At 36.0% G+C, this 16,931-nt stretch overlaps 1 protein-coding gene across 5 annotated transcripts; it reads left to right on the top strand.

The window, feature by feature from the left end:
* Positions 1-67: 67 nt before the first annotated feature.
* On the top strand, positions 68-16,700 carry LOC128176369 (advillin-like). Of its 5 annotated transcripts, XM_052842635.1 has the most exons (28): positions 68-371; positions 640-791; positions 9,108-9,427; positions 9,747-9,824; positions 10,492-10,548; positions 10,674-10,751; positions 10,914-10,966; positions 11,100-11,199; positions 11,292-11,402; positions 11,532-11,598; positions 11,708-11,837; positions 11,935-12,013; positions 12,138-12,239; positions 12,370-12,526; positions 12,649-12,746; positions 12,983-13,120; positions 13,230-13,316; positions 13,449-13,514; positions 13,597-13,695; positions 14,003-14,089; positions 14,211-14,272; positions 14,379-14,478; positions 14,571-14,660; positions 14,763-14,873; positions 15,425-15,550; positions 15,761-15,832; positions 16,213-16,308; positions 16,407-16,700. In XM_052842635.1, the coding sequence occupies exons 2-28, from the start codon at positions 749-751 to the stop codon at positions 16,581-16,583; spliced, it is 2,784 nt and encodes a 927-aa protein (XP_052698595.1). In that variant the 5' UTR covers positions 68-371; positions 640-748; the 3' UTR covers positions 16,584-16,700. The 5 variants fall into 5 exon arrangements, with proteins under 5 accessions (XP_052698595.1, XP_052698598.1, XP_052698596.1 ...); XM_052842638.1 differs by lacking the exons at positions 68-371; positions 640-791 and adding an exon at positions 2,494-2,645; XM_052842636.1 differs by lacking the exons at positions 68-371; positions 640-791 and adding an exon at positions 5,004-5,755.
* The last annotated feature ends 231 nt before the right edge of the window (positions 16,701-16,931 follow it).

Here is a 16,931-nt window from a genome sequence, read left to right as displayed (position 1 = left end):
ATCTCTCCTAGTGAGGGTATATTCAAAATGATTCAGTTAGCGGTGGGTCAGTTTCCATAGTGCACGCGGGGCTCTCTAACCCTCGCGCAGGGAATGTTCACACAAGACTATCGCTGTCGTTAGAAGACGCCTATAGAAATGGGGTATTACGTTGATTAACCAGGCCCTTATCATCAAAGATTTGTTGGAATTCCGTCACTCTATTCACCGAGAGCCGAATAAAAAGATTATTGCTTGACATTCCTAATTTATGTCTATTAGTTGTTGCCAGAAATAATGCCCAAGATTTCGTTTTATTGACGGCTTGTTCGGAGTTCTCGGAGAATTGAAGTGCTTACGGCCACAAAAAAGATCTCCCCAAACCACAGAAGGTAAATTAAATCGTTGTCTTCTTAATCATCCTTGGTAGTAGGAATTGGTCGAAGTAGAATAGTTCCGTAAAAGCTCTTTTAAAAACCGAGAAAATTAAGCTTTTTTTAATTAAATGTCTAATGACGTCACATCGTGTGTTCGTCATGATTAATATCTTGAAAATTGGACGATTACAATCTTTCTTAAGAAACAATCTGTTACGTTGTTCTTGTTAAAACTATAGGACCATAGATATACGGTAACCGTACACTTTCTCCTTTGTTTCAGACCACCACGAATCGACCATTTTGTCTTATGCCTTGTTTCCCTACGACAATTGGCACGACAGGGCTTGAAATTGCACGTGAAAGCGGTCTGCATAGATAGCATCTAGAAAATGTCGTACGAAATGACATTTTTGAGCACATTGATGAGAGAAGGTAAATTATTAGGCGAGGTTTTATCATTTAATGTAGCTACATTTAACGGAACGCTAATCATTGAGACAGTAATTCCCCGACACCAACTAAGGCCTACATTTAACACGCTGCCATTAGAATAACAAGTTTATTAAAAGTTAAGTGAAAGTCGCCATCAAATGCAGTTATGTATATTAGTAAAGTACACTTCAGATTTTATGGACTTTGTTGAAATGCGACACTGCTCTTCATACTTTATTAAACTAATAATGTAGCCTTTTATTATCCGTATAATAAAGATAACTCGAATCTGTAAGGATGTAATAAAAGTTTTGAAAAAGAAAATTACACCGAAGATATAGTACATATAATTCAAATTCTACCACACCGATCTCTTATACCAACTGTAGTGGATTTCAGAAGGTACGTTTCTTTTTCAAACATTTCAAAATTTTACATTTGTGAAAAAATCCAAAAAAATAATTTTGTAGATGAAGTCGGTGACAACACTTCTATATAGTATTTCTGTTGTTTGTCTAGATAATACACCACATGGGTGTATATTTGAATTTCTTGTGAGGAATTATTCTAGTGAAAAGAGGTTTGAAAACAGATCTGCAGACTTTACCGCTCTTGTATACATGCGAAATCCCTGAGGACAAAGGTTTCATTTATTTCTCTTCGGAATTTGAGCAGGTTCTTCGAGCTTTGGGGTTTAAAAATCGACCATTGATGGCTCTGAAGGGTACAGCAAAAATTAGGAATATGACACCTGTTGTCAAGGGTGTAGAGAAGGGTAGAATAAGTCTACAGAAAGTATGCTAACACAGCATTGCAGCGGTGCTGATAATTATGTAAAACAAACAAAGAAATCGTCTTCCAGAATAGCTATTCAAGCCTTGTTTAGTTTTCACTAGAGGTGTCTAACCGGTGATGACTAAGATTGATAGCAGGGTAGTTTTTTATGGAAATGATAGCGGTGTTTAAATTCTCCTTATTCTTCGTATTTGTGTGTTCTGCTTGTATTCCGATTTTGAAAGAATTGATTTGCTTATATTGTGAAATACTATACATGTATGTACAATGTGTAGAATTCACCACAGGGGGCGAAATTTGTGCAGGTCTTCAACCACGACCCTTATATCCAAACTTGTATATCTTACTCCAGTGTATATATTGCGCAGTATGTATTGTTAATACAATTCTATATTTCATCTCAGGTGTTTAATTATAACAGGGACAACTTCGTAATTTGGCTGGTCACCAGGTTTTCAATGTTCCAATGTAGCTCTGATTTTGCTTTGCAACCGCAGACCAATACACTATTGCTCCATCGCCCTTTAGGTTAATATATATATATATATATATATATATATATATATATATATATATATATATATATATATATATATATATATATATATATATATATATATATATATATATATATATATATACATATATATATATACACGCACCCCATTCTGGTTCAATAGAGAGGGGGAAAAAAGCCCATAAATCCAATCAGGGCATTCGTCTGAGATTACAAAAATCAAAGGAAGGAGAATTATAGATGAAATTTGATCTTTGTACAATTAAATGGCCGTTTGATACAGTAAGGCTATGAGGCAGGCACGGGCCCCTGGTCCTTTATATGCCACATGGGCGATCAATATCGCAGTGTTACAAACGGCGCCAATGGACCGAATAATATAAGGTATTCTTCACAAGATAAGACTCCTATCCAGCGCCAGATCGACATGTTAATCGCTTTAATTATCTGGCCCGTGATGTTAATTCTAGAAGTGTAGCAGAAAATCGTTCTTTAAAAGGAATTTTATTCAGAGATGATAAAAATACCTCGATTCCAAGAGGGTAAGTATTTACAAAATGCTAATTTTTTGCGTATGTTAGTGGTAGTTTTTTCGTGGATGTTCGATCAGTTGTCTTCTAAACGTTATACTGGAAAACTGTAAGTATTTTTGTTAAACTTGTTTCTTCATTCCTTTATGTCATATTTTGAATTACTTTTGATTTTTTTAGTGATAAAATGTCTCAACTGGTTTTTTAAAATAGTACTACACGTACCGATAACATCCGGTTATATGCTTTATGTATTGCGTTGATCCGAGCCATGGAAATGTTCTAATGGTTTGATTCATTGATAAAGAAGAATATATGAAAATGTACCTGTATTGCGATCAGATGTTTGTGTAAAAAATGACTCTTCCTAACGACAAGGCACCTAAAAATGGTTAAATCGTTAAAAAAAATATCTCAAAATTACAATCTATGGATGAAACCAGTCTTGTATGAAATTGATGACTTCAATTTTTATGGTGCATAGGCTTATCTAAGGAGCAAATGCGATTGCTGATGGAGTTTAAGGCGGCATTATCTGTCAAAAATTGATTTGATGGAAATTGCTGCAGCATATTTATTTCTTTTAATGATAGCCGTAATGAATGAACTCAACGCTCAACCAATTTTTACCCACAAAGACTGCAGCTACATATTTGTTTTTGTTGTCTTAATTACTACAAGCCTGCAAGCTAATAACTGTACCTTTTGTATTTCTTTACACTTAAAAAATGCAGATTTTAGAGTTACATTTAGATTTGTAGTATTGTTAATTATTGGTTGCTAGCCAATAATTGTTCCTTATATATTCTTAACACTAGAGGCGGTTATTTAAAGTATCGTTATCAAGGTTCTCTTTGTATTTTAGCGAAAGAAATTTTTTCATAGGTCATTAATAATATACCGGTATATCCCTATACAACTCTAAGATTTTGGTGGAAACGGTTGCCATCTCTTTTATACTATCCACGCTTCTTCTGCGCTTACGATTAGTTCACATGGATGTATATGGAAACATATCTGCTAGAGATGTAGTGCTGAAACACTAAACACAGGGTCTTTCTTGCATCAACAAGACACAAAGGGCTATTGTGGTACCACAAAGCTTCATTGATTTCATTTCTCCCCTAAAGACTTTGGGAAAAAAACGAATTGAATAATCGGGAAATTAATATTTGATGCAACATCCTGTCGATATTTTCCGTTACGAGAGTTCCTTGTAACATGCAAATATTTGTTTCTGCAATGTGGTGTTACTTTGTTGCTATCATTAATGCTAACATTATGGCTGATTTATCATTTGTAGGGGTTTAAAAAACATTTTGTTGGATGAAATCTTTATGAGAACCAAATCGATGAAAATAAATGCCAGTCGAGAGGTGTCCTTCGTTTATTTTTATTCTTTTTTATTTTATTATTTATTTTTTTTTTTTTTTAGGTTTTTTCATTATTGCGATCCCTCCCTGTTCATAATTCTTCGTAAAGGTTAGCATCAGACACTTCAAAGCTTTAAAATAACAATTAGGTTGCGCAGAGAAATACAGTTTCAAAATGTTAATCCTTCCTCCCTGTGCTAATCAAAATATATAAGAGCAAAAAATGAATACTTTGAAAATTCATGATATATGCACTAGTGGGTTTGGTGACACTTTTCATGAAACCTTTTTCCATTTTCGATTTGTGTAAACGCGCTTACTGTAATTACAAATTAGATTTAGCACGCAAGCTATCGGCATCTACTTATACTGGTCAACCAATAAAGGATTTTAGTCCAAATATAGAACTATAAGAAGCAAACGGTAAAAAATGCATAATTTCTATATTTTAATTTTTGTTTCCTTTATTTGTGAGTACTAGTATCATGTAGCATTGCAGCAAATATTGTACGATTGAAATAAGTTAATTATGAAGGTTATAAATTTCCGGAGTTAAAGAGTAGGTCACAGAATAGGGAATAGGAAAAAATTGTGAAAATCCATTGAGTAAAAGAAACTTCTTTTTCTTCTAATCCATTTCATCAGGCGACCATTTAGACCCATAGGCCTTTTGTTTTTCTTTGTTGACCATATCCCAATACTTTTATTAACCCCTGCAGCTCCACTTTTCTTTGTTACTTTTAATGAATTAATCCAGCGACGCAACCTTCAGACTTAATCCTTGAAGATTTTAATTACAGATGTGCTTTAAATCGACAGGTTTTTCCAGCTTCATATTGTAACCAAAAGTTAATCTCCGAGGGTTGACTGTATTTATAAATCAAAGGTGTTCTAAAGAACAACGCGGATGGCGTTGTTCTGTAAAAGAATAACATTAACAAATCCGGTTTGATTTATAAGACGGCTTAACTTGTGGCATTTGCGAAACCCTAATGAAAGTAGAAACTGTAGTGAGAAGCAAGCGAGGGGTTCTTGGTGATTTTCAATTGCAAGGTTGCTGTGCTGCCGTCTGCTTTTATTTTCTAAGTGCTCCTGTGTGTTGCGCAGTATTACAGGTGGTAATGTAACTACTTGCATACCTTTTGACGCTGGCAAATCGTTAAGGTGTGCTATTTGTGACGACTGAGACTTCAAAGAGCAAACATGACCTTATTGATTGCGGTATTGAACATCCATGAGTTCCTCAGCAAGGCCCGACAACGTCTCCCATTCCATTGACACCGCTGTATCCTCACGCGACACGGGGCTTTATCCAGTCTGCGAGTGATACCCCGAACTCTCCCATTCACGGCATTGTCGTGAACCATTTTCATTTAAAGGACCCCATCAAGGCCCACATTGTGCAAGTGTTTGCTTATGGACTTATCTGTAGAAAATCTTTCTTTTAAACGGATATAATAATCTCCCAAGATAGATCTAGGCGGTGCGAGTGTCAACAAGGTTTTTGGGACTCATGTACACTTCTAATAAATTCCGTATAAGCAAGCGGTTAATATCATTGTATCGCCTCTATACACCAATATAAGATCAGGATATCTTTTGTGCACGGTCTGTAAAACAGCATTAATGATTCGAACGATGGAATAATTGAGATTCAATGGAATAGATTTATAGTTCTCACGGCGGACAGGAAACTAAGACACGCAATATATACTGAAGAAATGAAAGGAGAAAGGGGCTTCAGAAGAGGTAAGACCTCCAGCTTTCACTCCCAAAGAAAACCTCAGGTACATGTAGAAGGAAATCTACGCAATGTGTCCTTTGTAAGGTCTTTGGTGGTGTCGTCGTTTTCAATTAGTGAATTAAAGGCAGAAAATCCTGTCCTTTGTAAGGTCTTTGGTGGTTTCGTGGTACAGAAAATCCTGTCCTTTTCGTTTTGCATTTGGGTTTTATAATTGAGGCAAAATATTGTTTAATTTTTAATGATTCTATAGGTTATATAATTACGTTACTGCTCTTGATGAGCTTGGTTTATTAATTATCTATTTAATATGGCTAGATCGAATTCTATATTCATTGCAACTATAGGACTACTAATAGTTTGTTACATGATGTAGTTAAATATATTCTCTCTCTCTCTCTCTCTCTCTCTCTCTCTCTCTCTCTCTCTCTCTCTCTCTCTCTCTCTCCGAGTGATATTCAGTTAATGTCATACTACAGTCTTTAAGCTAAGGAAAAAAAACCCGGTTATTACAAAACCAAAGAGGGATCAGAAATTACAACACCTATCTATAGGCGGCGCAATAAGTTTAACAATTTAAACCGCAGTCTTTTGTACCAAGGAACATTGCCTAATTCAGATGACATCAAAGATTTAATATTCGTATCTATTTCAAAGTACAGATAAAATGTTTATCTCTTTGTAATATTCAGACACCGCGGTATCGCTGAATTGTTTGTTTAATCTGCTACCTGTATTTGACCAGATGTTAAATGTCATATTACGGTTCAGACCCATTTTTATAATATTCAGGAGGCGCTGAATGCATTCGCGAGCCGGAGCCAATACACAAACCTCAGTCAGAAGGGGAGTTTCAATAGGGCTCTTTCATGGGGATTTTCTCTTTTAATCAAGAAATTACAGCTGCGAAACTCCTTTCCGCGAATAGAATGAATGACAATATATTAAAAATGTTTAATCCATTTAGAGGAATAGGGATTGTGAAGTACACAGGTTCCTATGGTTTTCAACAAACATTCACGCTAGAAATGAAGTAAATTTGTCAATTGAATTTCATAGGAGCGATTATTGCTTCTGTCATTATTAAATAGCTGTTTTATTGCATTTCGTCCCTTTAAACATTGAATTGCTTCGGCAAATAAAGTATGTGGCGTTTTTATGATTAGTCAAACACTCGACTTGTCTGTGAGTTTTATATTTAGATAAGTAATAAAAATGAACAATGGATGTTGATCGGTTTCTTTTTTTATCCATTAAGGTCTCGATATCTGAGCAGCAGTGCATTCTAATTGGCCGTGAAGTAGTACCGAGTGAATGCGCCAGTGTAACCTATACCAAACATATACTCTCCTCCCTAAGTAAATAATGGTCCCTAAGTCTGGTCCTAGCACTGTCAATGTTTTGTTTTGGTTTAACTCCAAGAAACCAGGAGCAAGGTGCTTGTAAATGGAAAGGAGTGGTCTGGACTCCTAAGAGTTGAAGCGAACTTAAAATCTTGTAGCTAAACAAAGTATTATTTTCTATTCTGGTGTTTACAACACGTTTCATAGGATCGCTCATACTCGTCATGTAAATCACTCTCTTGAATCTCATTAGATCTGTCCCTCATAGACCCGATCGCAGGCTCTACAAGACTTAAGCCCAAGTTTTTAAAAAGGTTTAGTCCAGATTACCGCGACCAAAGCACGTTGAAAAAAAATGCAGTGACATTCATGAATCAAATATTCTGACCCCAGTACATGACGGGTGATAAGGAATATTAAAGAAAGCACTTAAAGTTCGACGGGATCGAGTGCTCTGATCTCTTTATTAATCATCAAAGTCAATACATGTTTATTGATTAAAAATATGGCGTGTTACGACACAACAAAAGCTTTTTTAAACTGGAATACAACCCGATAGAGCTATAACTTCTCAGATGTTGTCCACGGCTCTTTTCTAAACCTTAATCTGAAAACAAGTTAAATTGCTTCCTTTTCCGGTATATTGGTCTTGCTCCCAAATCGCCTCCAAAATTAACCTTATTAATTAACGTTGATGTTATCGGGAAAAATAATAAAGGATTAGAATATTTGAAAGCTAATGATAACTTCCTCGAGCGTTAGAGATATATCATCTCTAAAAAAATAAGCCATACTGTCAAAGCTTGCCATCCCCTTGTCGCTGCCTTGATTTGTTTTGGATTTCAAAATAAGCTGATTTTCTAATCCTAAATCTCAACAATCTGACTAATGTATTATCTGTGTAGATATTTATATAATCTATCAACTATGTAAATTTTAACGACCGTCGTTATATAGAGTCTGTTGTTTGTTTGGGGACCTGTGGTTCAAGAGAAGTCGGAAATTGCAATAAATGCAAGGGTCTTAAAGTAGGCAATGCCCTGCCTTCATTGGGCGTCTGTTTGTATTATTCCATGTCTGAAAGTGTCTTGGCGAATAATGAACGCGAATTTATATTGCTAAAAGCCAGATATACAAACTTTTCAAGACGCCAATAGAGGAATAGATGCTTAAACAATTTCACAAAGCAAAGACTTTTCATTTCAAAGGTACATTTGTGTCGACAAAATGATTCAGAGTAGAAGAGGCCTTACGGATAATCCGAGTCAGGATTCCAATTAAAAGTCGTAGGACACTTGAGATATTTCAATATTTACCCATTTAATGGCAATGTTAATTACTGAATAGTCACAGTGCGAGGATGTCGTAAGGAATTCATGTACTTACTGGTCACCATTACACTCAAATACAGCGCAGGCAAAATCAATTACTATCCTTCTGTGTTTGCAGAAGAGAGTAGATCTGAGTAAACGGGCCGTATGTATAGATGAGAAGTCCTCATTGTCAAGGTCTGATTTCTGATGGTGTTTTGATTTCGACACAAGACAGATAATGAAAAGGTTCTGTCTGCAACGTGCACAAAGCCGGGTCGCTGTTGTTCTGACTTTCTCTTTTGTTTTCTGGATGTCATGGCAGTTGCCATTGTGCAAAGTCAGTTGAATTCTCTGTAATGACAATATAAACCGATTCTGTGGAATTAATAATTGCGGCCATACGCCATGGAGATGGCATCAAGTTCAGGTACGTTTTGTTGAGGAAGTAGTGAATATCGTTATAGGGCTTAATAGAATTCTTCTTATTAAATTACCCGTCGTTGATGTATTGGATGTAGATGAAGGCTTGTCAAGGCAATAAAGCGGCGATATACATTCCAATTTATATCAATCCAAGCCACGATTCATCAATATTGAAGTGTAAGCTACTTAAGGCCACGGCGATGTTTGCGCTTTCATTATGGAATGTTTTCTTTTTTCTTTAATCAGGGCAATCAAAACTGTTTCATTTCACGTTTTTGCAGGTGCCCGGCCTCGCTCTCGCGCAAGGAGGTCGGATTTGGATCGGCTCTGTGATTCCCCTCCCCGCGCACCCTCCGCCCTCCCGGATCGTCTGGTGAAGAGTCCGACATTTATCAGCGAGAAGACGTATAAACCGTACAGCAGTAAGCGACCCTCCACATCCCGGACGTACCTCAGCTCGCTGTCCAACAACCATGTGGACATAGACGTCCGTGACCCCGGGGTGAAGGTCAAACAGGAGAAATCCTCCCTCATGGACCAGGAGCCTGCGTTTGTTGACGTCACTAAAGACGTTCCGGGTTTGACCGTCTGGCGGTTGGAGGTAAATATACCACTGTTTTTCCGATACTTTGACCCTATCAGTGGTTACAATTCGAAATTTCTAAATGAATTTCTGACTTACTATAGTATTTGTATTAATATGTTATGACAGGGACGTATATACGTCACTGTTTATCAAAAAATCGTCAATTATGCAAATTTTGATGTTGTTAAGAAGTAAATCATGTATTATATATAACTTGAATATTCAGTTTGATCGAAATGAGCTTTACAAGCTATCCTTTGGTATACATCTAAAGAATGAATTACATGTATAAGGTGCATTGAGTAAAATGTTATATATTTTCTCCTTGTCACAGGGCAAATCACGACTTATTCAGACAGAGGAACGAGATATCGGATTCTTCCACGAGGGTGCTACTTACATCGCATTGCAGGTATGCCGACTTGTTTGACGAATATTTATAATTCCCACTTCAACTGTAAAAGTTGGAAGCAGATTGATTTCGGTTTGTGACAGTACAATATAGTATATACATGGAATTCTGCGTTGTAATTTAAAAAAAGAAGAATTGTGACACTATAAAAGAATATCAATATGTTTAATGACGGTGTAACATTTATTGATGCACGTGATATAATATCAGTCGTTTATGTGATACCAATAGAACGTATAATGCGTTTTAAAACAGTATAATGAAACATATAAATCACCGGTTTGACATTGCAACAGAACATGTCGTACAATGTTGAGACATTACAAAAGAATGTTAGAACAAGATAGACTGTACGTATTGTTTTGACATTACAATAGCACAGGTAGTACAATTAAAATTACATATATATATATATTTCAGTAAATAAAACACGATTGCTGCATAGTACTAGTAGTTATACATGTAATACATGTACGATATTGTGAAATAATGGTAGAGAATTTATAGCATGGGGTCATAATTTTTTTTTTGGATACGGATATGAGACAAAATGATATAAATATGATACATGCACTGTTTTGTTAACAATAGTGCTTGTGATACGGTGTAATGGCCGAACAGTAGTACATGTTATATAGGATACATGTATCTAAACTCAACTTTTCAGATCAATGAGGATGGCGACGCCTCGCTACACTACTGGATCGGTGCTTTTGCGAATGAGGTACTTATAGCTGATTCTGATTCTTTACGTAATAAGAATGAAGATATTGGTCTGCAAACATTCAACTTTCTAGCAATTCTTCATGTAAAGAGACTTTTAATCTGTTATCATTTTCTTAAAAACAGGACCACAAAACAGTTATAGAAGAAAAAGCCCATGAACTAGATAGAATAGTGACGCACGCGGCTATATTCTCACGAGAGGTAGGTTCCAAAATCACTGACAACTCAAACTGTCAAACCCAAGGCATGCTTTTGTCTTTCATTCTGTGTACACTCATCATTTTTAATGATTAAATTCTAACTTGAGAAAGCATTGCGATAGCGGCATCATTAACAATGGTATCTCTTTTTGTTCCTTGTCAGAGTCAGTACCACGAATCTTCGTGTTTCATGCGACTTTTCCCGGACGGCATTGTGTAAGTTTAATATTAAATTATTTCCTCATCAGATTTATACAAAACAGTAACACTTGTGAATACTAACCTTTGAATTTGAGTTTTAAAACTATCCACAAGAATCAAATGATAAAATTCTATCTATTAATTATAGATACATTGAATCCAAACCAAAGACCACCGTCAGTCGCGCCAGTGTTTACGCCAAGAGGATGTACCGGATCACGGGCCGGAAGTACATCAGAGCCGCATGCGTAAGAAGCAATTAATTCCATTTAACTGAAATCCTTCAAAAATCTATCTCTGATATCATAATTGTTGAATTCATTCTTATCTCTGTCAACAGTCGGAACCTTCCTTAGAGGTGTTGGATTCCGAAGCCGCTTGCATTTTGGACGGATTTCCCCGGATGTACGTCTGGATTGGTCGCCATTGTAACTACGCACTCCGAAACAAGGTACAATTTCTATACAAAATTATACCTTTTCAGTTTTACAATATACATGTACAAGCTTTTGAACAATTTACTTAAGATTTTGTCATTCTTTCTTAACGTTGCATCTAAGTTTAAATATGTCTCTTGTAGGCAATCCACGTTGCAAAGAGAATCCGGAATTTGCAGCGTGAAGGCATTTCGCACATCATTGTCGTAGGTGAGAATACGGCGGCTAGCCTTGCAAAAGCTTTGTTACACTTCAAATTTATATAAATAGACAGATCTGGTTGTTAAAAAACTCAAAATGAGTTATGGTAAAATTGTAGACGAAAAAGACGACGTGATGAATGAAGCTTTCAAAAAGAAGCTCCACAACAACACTCAATTCTCTGAGCAGACCCAGTGCTGTAGACCAGGGGATGTGGACCCTGAAAACGCCGACAGGAGAATGCACAGGTAAAGAGGACAAAAATGTTGATCATTATTCTATCACTTGTACCCAATTTACAATAAGTTGGGTTATCAAATAAGGTTTAACCTTTTGTTTATCCAGAGTAAGCGGCGATCACGTGATGTACAACATGCCGGAAGCTGCCAAACCTCCGTTTTACCAGAGATACTTAGTCCAGCGGGTAAGTAGTCCAGGAGAACAGTTATATAAGATATCGCACGATTCTTGGTCAGATTGCATCATCTGATTGATTCCTGAAAACTAGGCCAATTTTCTGACACGGGATTGATATTCTAATTGATTAGGACTGTTACCTGATGGACCGAGGTGCCCGACTTCCGTTGTATGTTTGGGTCGGATCCCAGGCTCACGAAAACGAAATACTCTACGCAATTAAAAGGGGAAAGGTAAATTCAATTTAGCTGATTACATTGTTCGACGAATTCATTGAATTATGATAATGATTCAGTTAATAGTATATAACAAGTAGCTAAAGGTGAAAATTAATCCATTGTTCCGTCCCTTTTTTTCTTTTAGACATTTTGCCAACACAAACAGTATCCGGAAGTTATTCCCATATGTAGAATAGCTGACGATTCTGAACCCAACGATTTTAAAAAGAACTTCTATGATTGGCGGGAAAAAGATACAAAACACAGACAACTAAAGAAATTGTACAGCATAGGAAATATTGGTGAGCCATCAGCTAAATCATGATAAAATTCGACAAAACCTTCTTACCTAATATACATACCTTCCTTGTTTTGAGTTTTAGTTTTACCTGTTTTCATCATTATGAATTTTCGATTGACACAGAGCGTGCACTGTTTTCCCGCCGAGACCAACGAACGGTTGCCAAGAAAAACGAATTGTGGTCGTCTGACACGCTACCAGACGGCGAGGACGAAACCGAGGTAGGTCAAGGTCATCTCGCAAATGGTGAATTACGGCTGAGATTGCTAAAACATTGTGAGATTTACAGAATTTTGCAGTGGAAAGATGATTCGTTTAATTTATGATTGTTTTAGTGTAAAATTCTGAAAACCCAATCTGTACATCAACTACACGATAGACCTGACTAAAAAGAAACACAACTCCTGATTGAAAACATTCAGTATTATAACATTGTTTTTTACAACTTATTCTGTAGATTTGGAAGATAGATGGAGACAAGATGATAAAAATGGATAATGACCAACATGGGATTTTTAACAATGGTAACAGTTACATCGTCCTCCATCGTATTCGAACCGGCAGCTTCACACAACAAGTGCTGTACTACTGGCTGGTAAGTTTTGTCAAATATCTATAAATCAAAAGCATGTGTACCCCTGTTGTTTCTTCTACTTGTTATGAAATTGTGGCGTTCACGTCGTATTTTCTGAACACCTTTTCAGGGTTCAAAGCTTGAGAACGATAACCAGGACAGTGTTCTAGATTTGGTGCTATCCATGAACAAGACATTGAACAACCAATGTATTGTGGTAAGTTCAATTCATAATGATCGATTCATATTGATTAATAACTTTTATGAAAAGCATTAATTACTTGCTTGTTTTACTACTCTCATTCATTATGACATTTAAGCAACAATTGCAAACTCTTTTTGGTCACAGATTCGAGTGTTTGATGGACGAGAGCCGCCTCACTTAATGTCTGTTCTTGGAAACTGTTTGATTATTGTAAGTTTTTTACCAAGAAATGATGTTTTACTTTTGCTTTGTATCAACTTTGAGAGAATGACTTTGAACCTTGTTGTTTCAGTATGACAAGGAACTAGAAGATAGCCCGGATGTAGAAAGTAGTCGGATGTTTTGTATACGTGAACACGATCCAGAGAACTGTAGCATGAGAGTACAACAGGTGAAATAGACGCATGAACACGTTGGATGTTGCTCAACTAGGATATGTTATTATCATATAACGCGGAAAATTAAGATAACAAAGCAATTTCAGATAAAAATAAATTAGATCTTTAGAAATATGTAGGAAATGATACATATATGTATTCAGATGCCTTCTGTGCCGTTAAAGCAAAATGTTAAAAAGATTTTGCGTACAGTCATTAAAAGTCTTGTTTTTGGGGGGTTCATTAATTAAGTGTAAGACTTTTGTTGCTAAGACCCCTATTTTTGCTCCCTCTTTGACCCTTGTGTACTACCGCCAACAGGTGCCCGTGACTCCCTCCTCTCTGAACTCCTCGGCAGCCTTCGTCTTCCACATCCCCTCACAGGAGTGCCTCCTGTGGTACGGACAGGTATGGGAATTTCTGATAAAGATCAAGGGATATTATTGGATAAAAGTTTTAAACTGCAATTATAAAACCAGATATAGCTTCAATAAATCTCATGAATTACCTTTATTTTCGTTTTCTTTAGAAATCTCGCGGTTCTGAGAGGGAATACGCTAAACAAATGATAGGATACATTTCTCCTCTAAGGTAGGATATCATCTCGATTTAAGTAATCGGGTGAACATTTTGTAAATTATCTGTGTAAGTGCAGATTAGACACAGTTTTCACCGTTTTCGTCACTTGGTATTTCAGTAAATTCGATTACTCCATAATAACAGAGGGCAAAGAGAGTAAATATTTCTGGAACCTGATTGGTCAAAAGCAGAAATATCCACTGGACTTCCATATTGAGGTAAATTGAATTGAAATACATGTACATATTCGAACAGTACCACATTCAGTATAAACTGGTGGACAAGATAAAAATGTTGTATTATATTTCAGATCTTGGATCGAAGACTCCCAAGACTTATAGTATGCTGTTTAAACAAGGACCACATTTCCTTTAATTCCATTGAAAATTTCCAACAAGAGGTACAAACAAAGTTCTAAATAGATGGAAATATCTCTTTCCAATCCATCTTCTCAGTCTCTCCTGCGTCCTGTCAAATTGTACACAGAGTGTATTTGTTGTAGGACCTGTGCGAGAACGAGATCTTCCTCCTGGACTTGTACGATCAGATCTATGTATGGACAGGATCAAAGGTCGTGGAAAGTATGCAGAGACAAACACCAGTCTGCCTTAAGGTATAGAACCACTTATAGTTTACCTTATTATAGACCATTAGTTTACTTTAGACGTACTTCAAACTGGTATATGGGTGAACCTAATGCTCTAGATTATTAGCCAACCCGCGAGCTGAATATTTACGTTTGGTTAAAACTTCAAATGCGCTTGAGTAGATTTCATTTGAAGATTATTTATCATTAAAATAAGGTATGAAACTGTAAAACTGATATTTAAAGAAAGTCATACACAATATAGAAATGCATGGTCAGTTGTGCGCATCATATGTTTCGTTTCTATTGGAAGATCGAGTGATCTCCGAGTTCAGAGTGATCCATTGAAGCGGCAAATAATCTTTCGAAATTGATGATATACAGTAGATTACTCCAAAAAGTAATTATAGAGTCAAGTTGAGCCAGTATTTAAATGTCTTTTATTAATTTTGACTGCATGCAAATAATATTTTCTATTTCTTCTGGATACAGAATTAGTATTATCACACAAATTCAAATTTAATCTACAGGGAAAAGGTATTCCATTGGCACACTAATATAACGTACATTTATTTCAGCGTTATATTGCCACCGACCCTGCTGGAAGAGCAGACGAAACCATTAGTGTCTGGTTTTTAACGCAGAATAACGAACCCGATTCATTCACCAAGTTCTTCCCCTACTGGACAAGTGATGGAATATCGGTAATTGTCTCCCCTCGTTTTGTTTCAAAACAATGAAATTAAGCATTTTTTTGGTTACACATTGAGTAAGAAAACAATTATAATTAGTTATATTAAAGATTTTTGTGTCCAATTTTTGTATATTCTTGCGCTGAATACAAGGCAATTATATGGCAAAAGAAAATATCGTCATAAATTTGAGTAATACTAGTAATTCATTTTATTTCATAGGGGGAAAAGTCGTATGAACTTTCTCGGAAACTGATTCGCCAAGAGAATATGAAGGTTGACATAGATAAAGAGGTATGTAATGATAAGTCGTAATTAAGTTGATTTACATGTATTTTTGAATCAAATTCTAGTTCATAATGTTTGGCTCTCCGTCATTTACATGATTTTAAAGTGACACAAATCACGTGAACGTCATTTATTTGAAGATCAATTACATTCTGAATACAAATGTTTCAGTACACATGTAAAAAAGTTTAAAGTTATATTCCCTCCTCATTTTTTCGTAAATTAATACCAATTTAACACTGTTGAAAAGCGGTTAATGCTACTGTATGGTACTGTGGTGCGTTAAAAAGTTTACTGTGGCGCTTGTACACGGTAAAACGCTCAAAGAAAACCCTGTAATGTATTTACTAAGCCTAGCAATTGATACGATAATTGTGTTCATTTAGATGGTGGATCGGACCTATTTTGGAAGGACCAAGTACTCCTACAAAGACTTGCTGAAGAGGGAACTTCCAGAAGATGTGGATCCCCAACATAAAGAGGTTCGAGAAATACTTGGAAAAAAATTTAGAAATTAATGTCACCAGTAGCTGCATTGTAGTGGTTGAATAAAATGTTTTGTACTCATTTTACTTTTCAGCATAACCTTTCCGAGAAACAATTCAAAGAAGCAGTGAAATATCCACGTGACCAGTTTTACCGACTCCCTCTGTGGAAACAAGAACAATTGTTTAAGTCTGCTCGACTAGGACACACAGGGGCTTCAGAAAACCCGTACAGGTTACGAATAGAAAGCCCCGAAAACCACAACCAGTGAACAAACTACCGACCCCCACTCCAGCTAGTTTTCTTTTTTTACTTGTTTATTTATTTCATTTACAGAACCTGTTGTTGTTGAATTAGAATTGACAAAATATATTTCCAAAAAAAAGAAAAAAAAGTGTTTGCTTTATTTATTTTGATTTTTAGAAAATCTGAGTAGAGATAGAAGTACAAAAATGTAATCGGGTTTAACGCCTGGCTGGATCTTGTCAACTTAAATAAGTATCGATTTTTTCTTCTTACTATGTAAGTTTCAGAGAAATCTATTGCGATATCTACATAACTTAAAAATACCTATCAATATCCAAGGGGTGGTCCAAAAGTAATGTCACACACTCTTCTC

This window comes from Crassostrea angulata, chromosome 3, assembly GCF_025612915.1.
Source record: "Crassostrea angulata isolate pt1a10 chromosome 3, ASM2561291v2, whole genome shotgun sequence".
In the NCBI taxonomy this organism is placed as follows: domain Eukaryota; kingdom Metazoa; phylum Mollusca; class Bivalvia; order Ostreida; family Ostreidae; genus Magallana; species Magallana angulata.
Note: the sequence above shows the minus strand (reverse complement) of the source record. Positions and strands in the feature narration are given on the sequence as shown.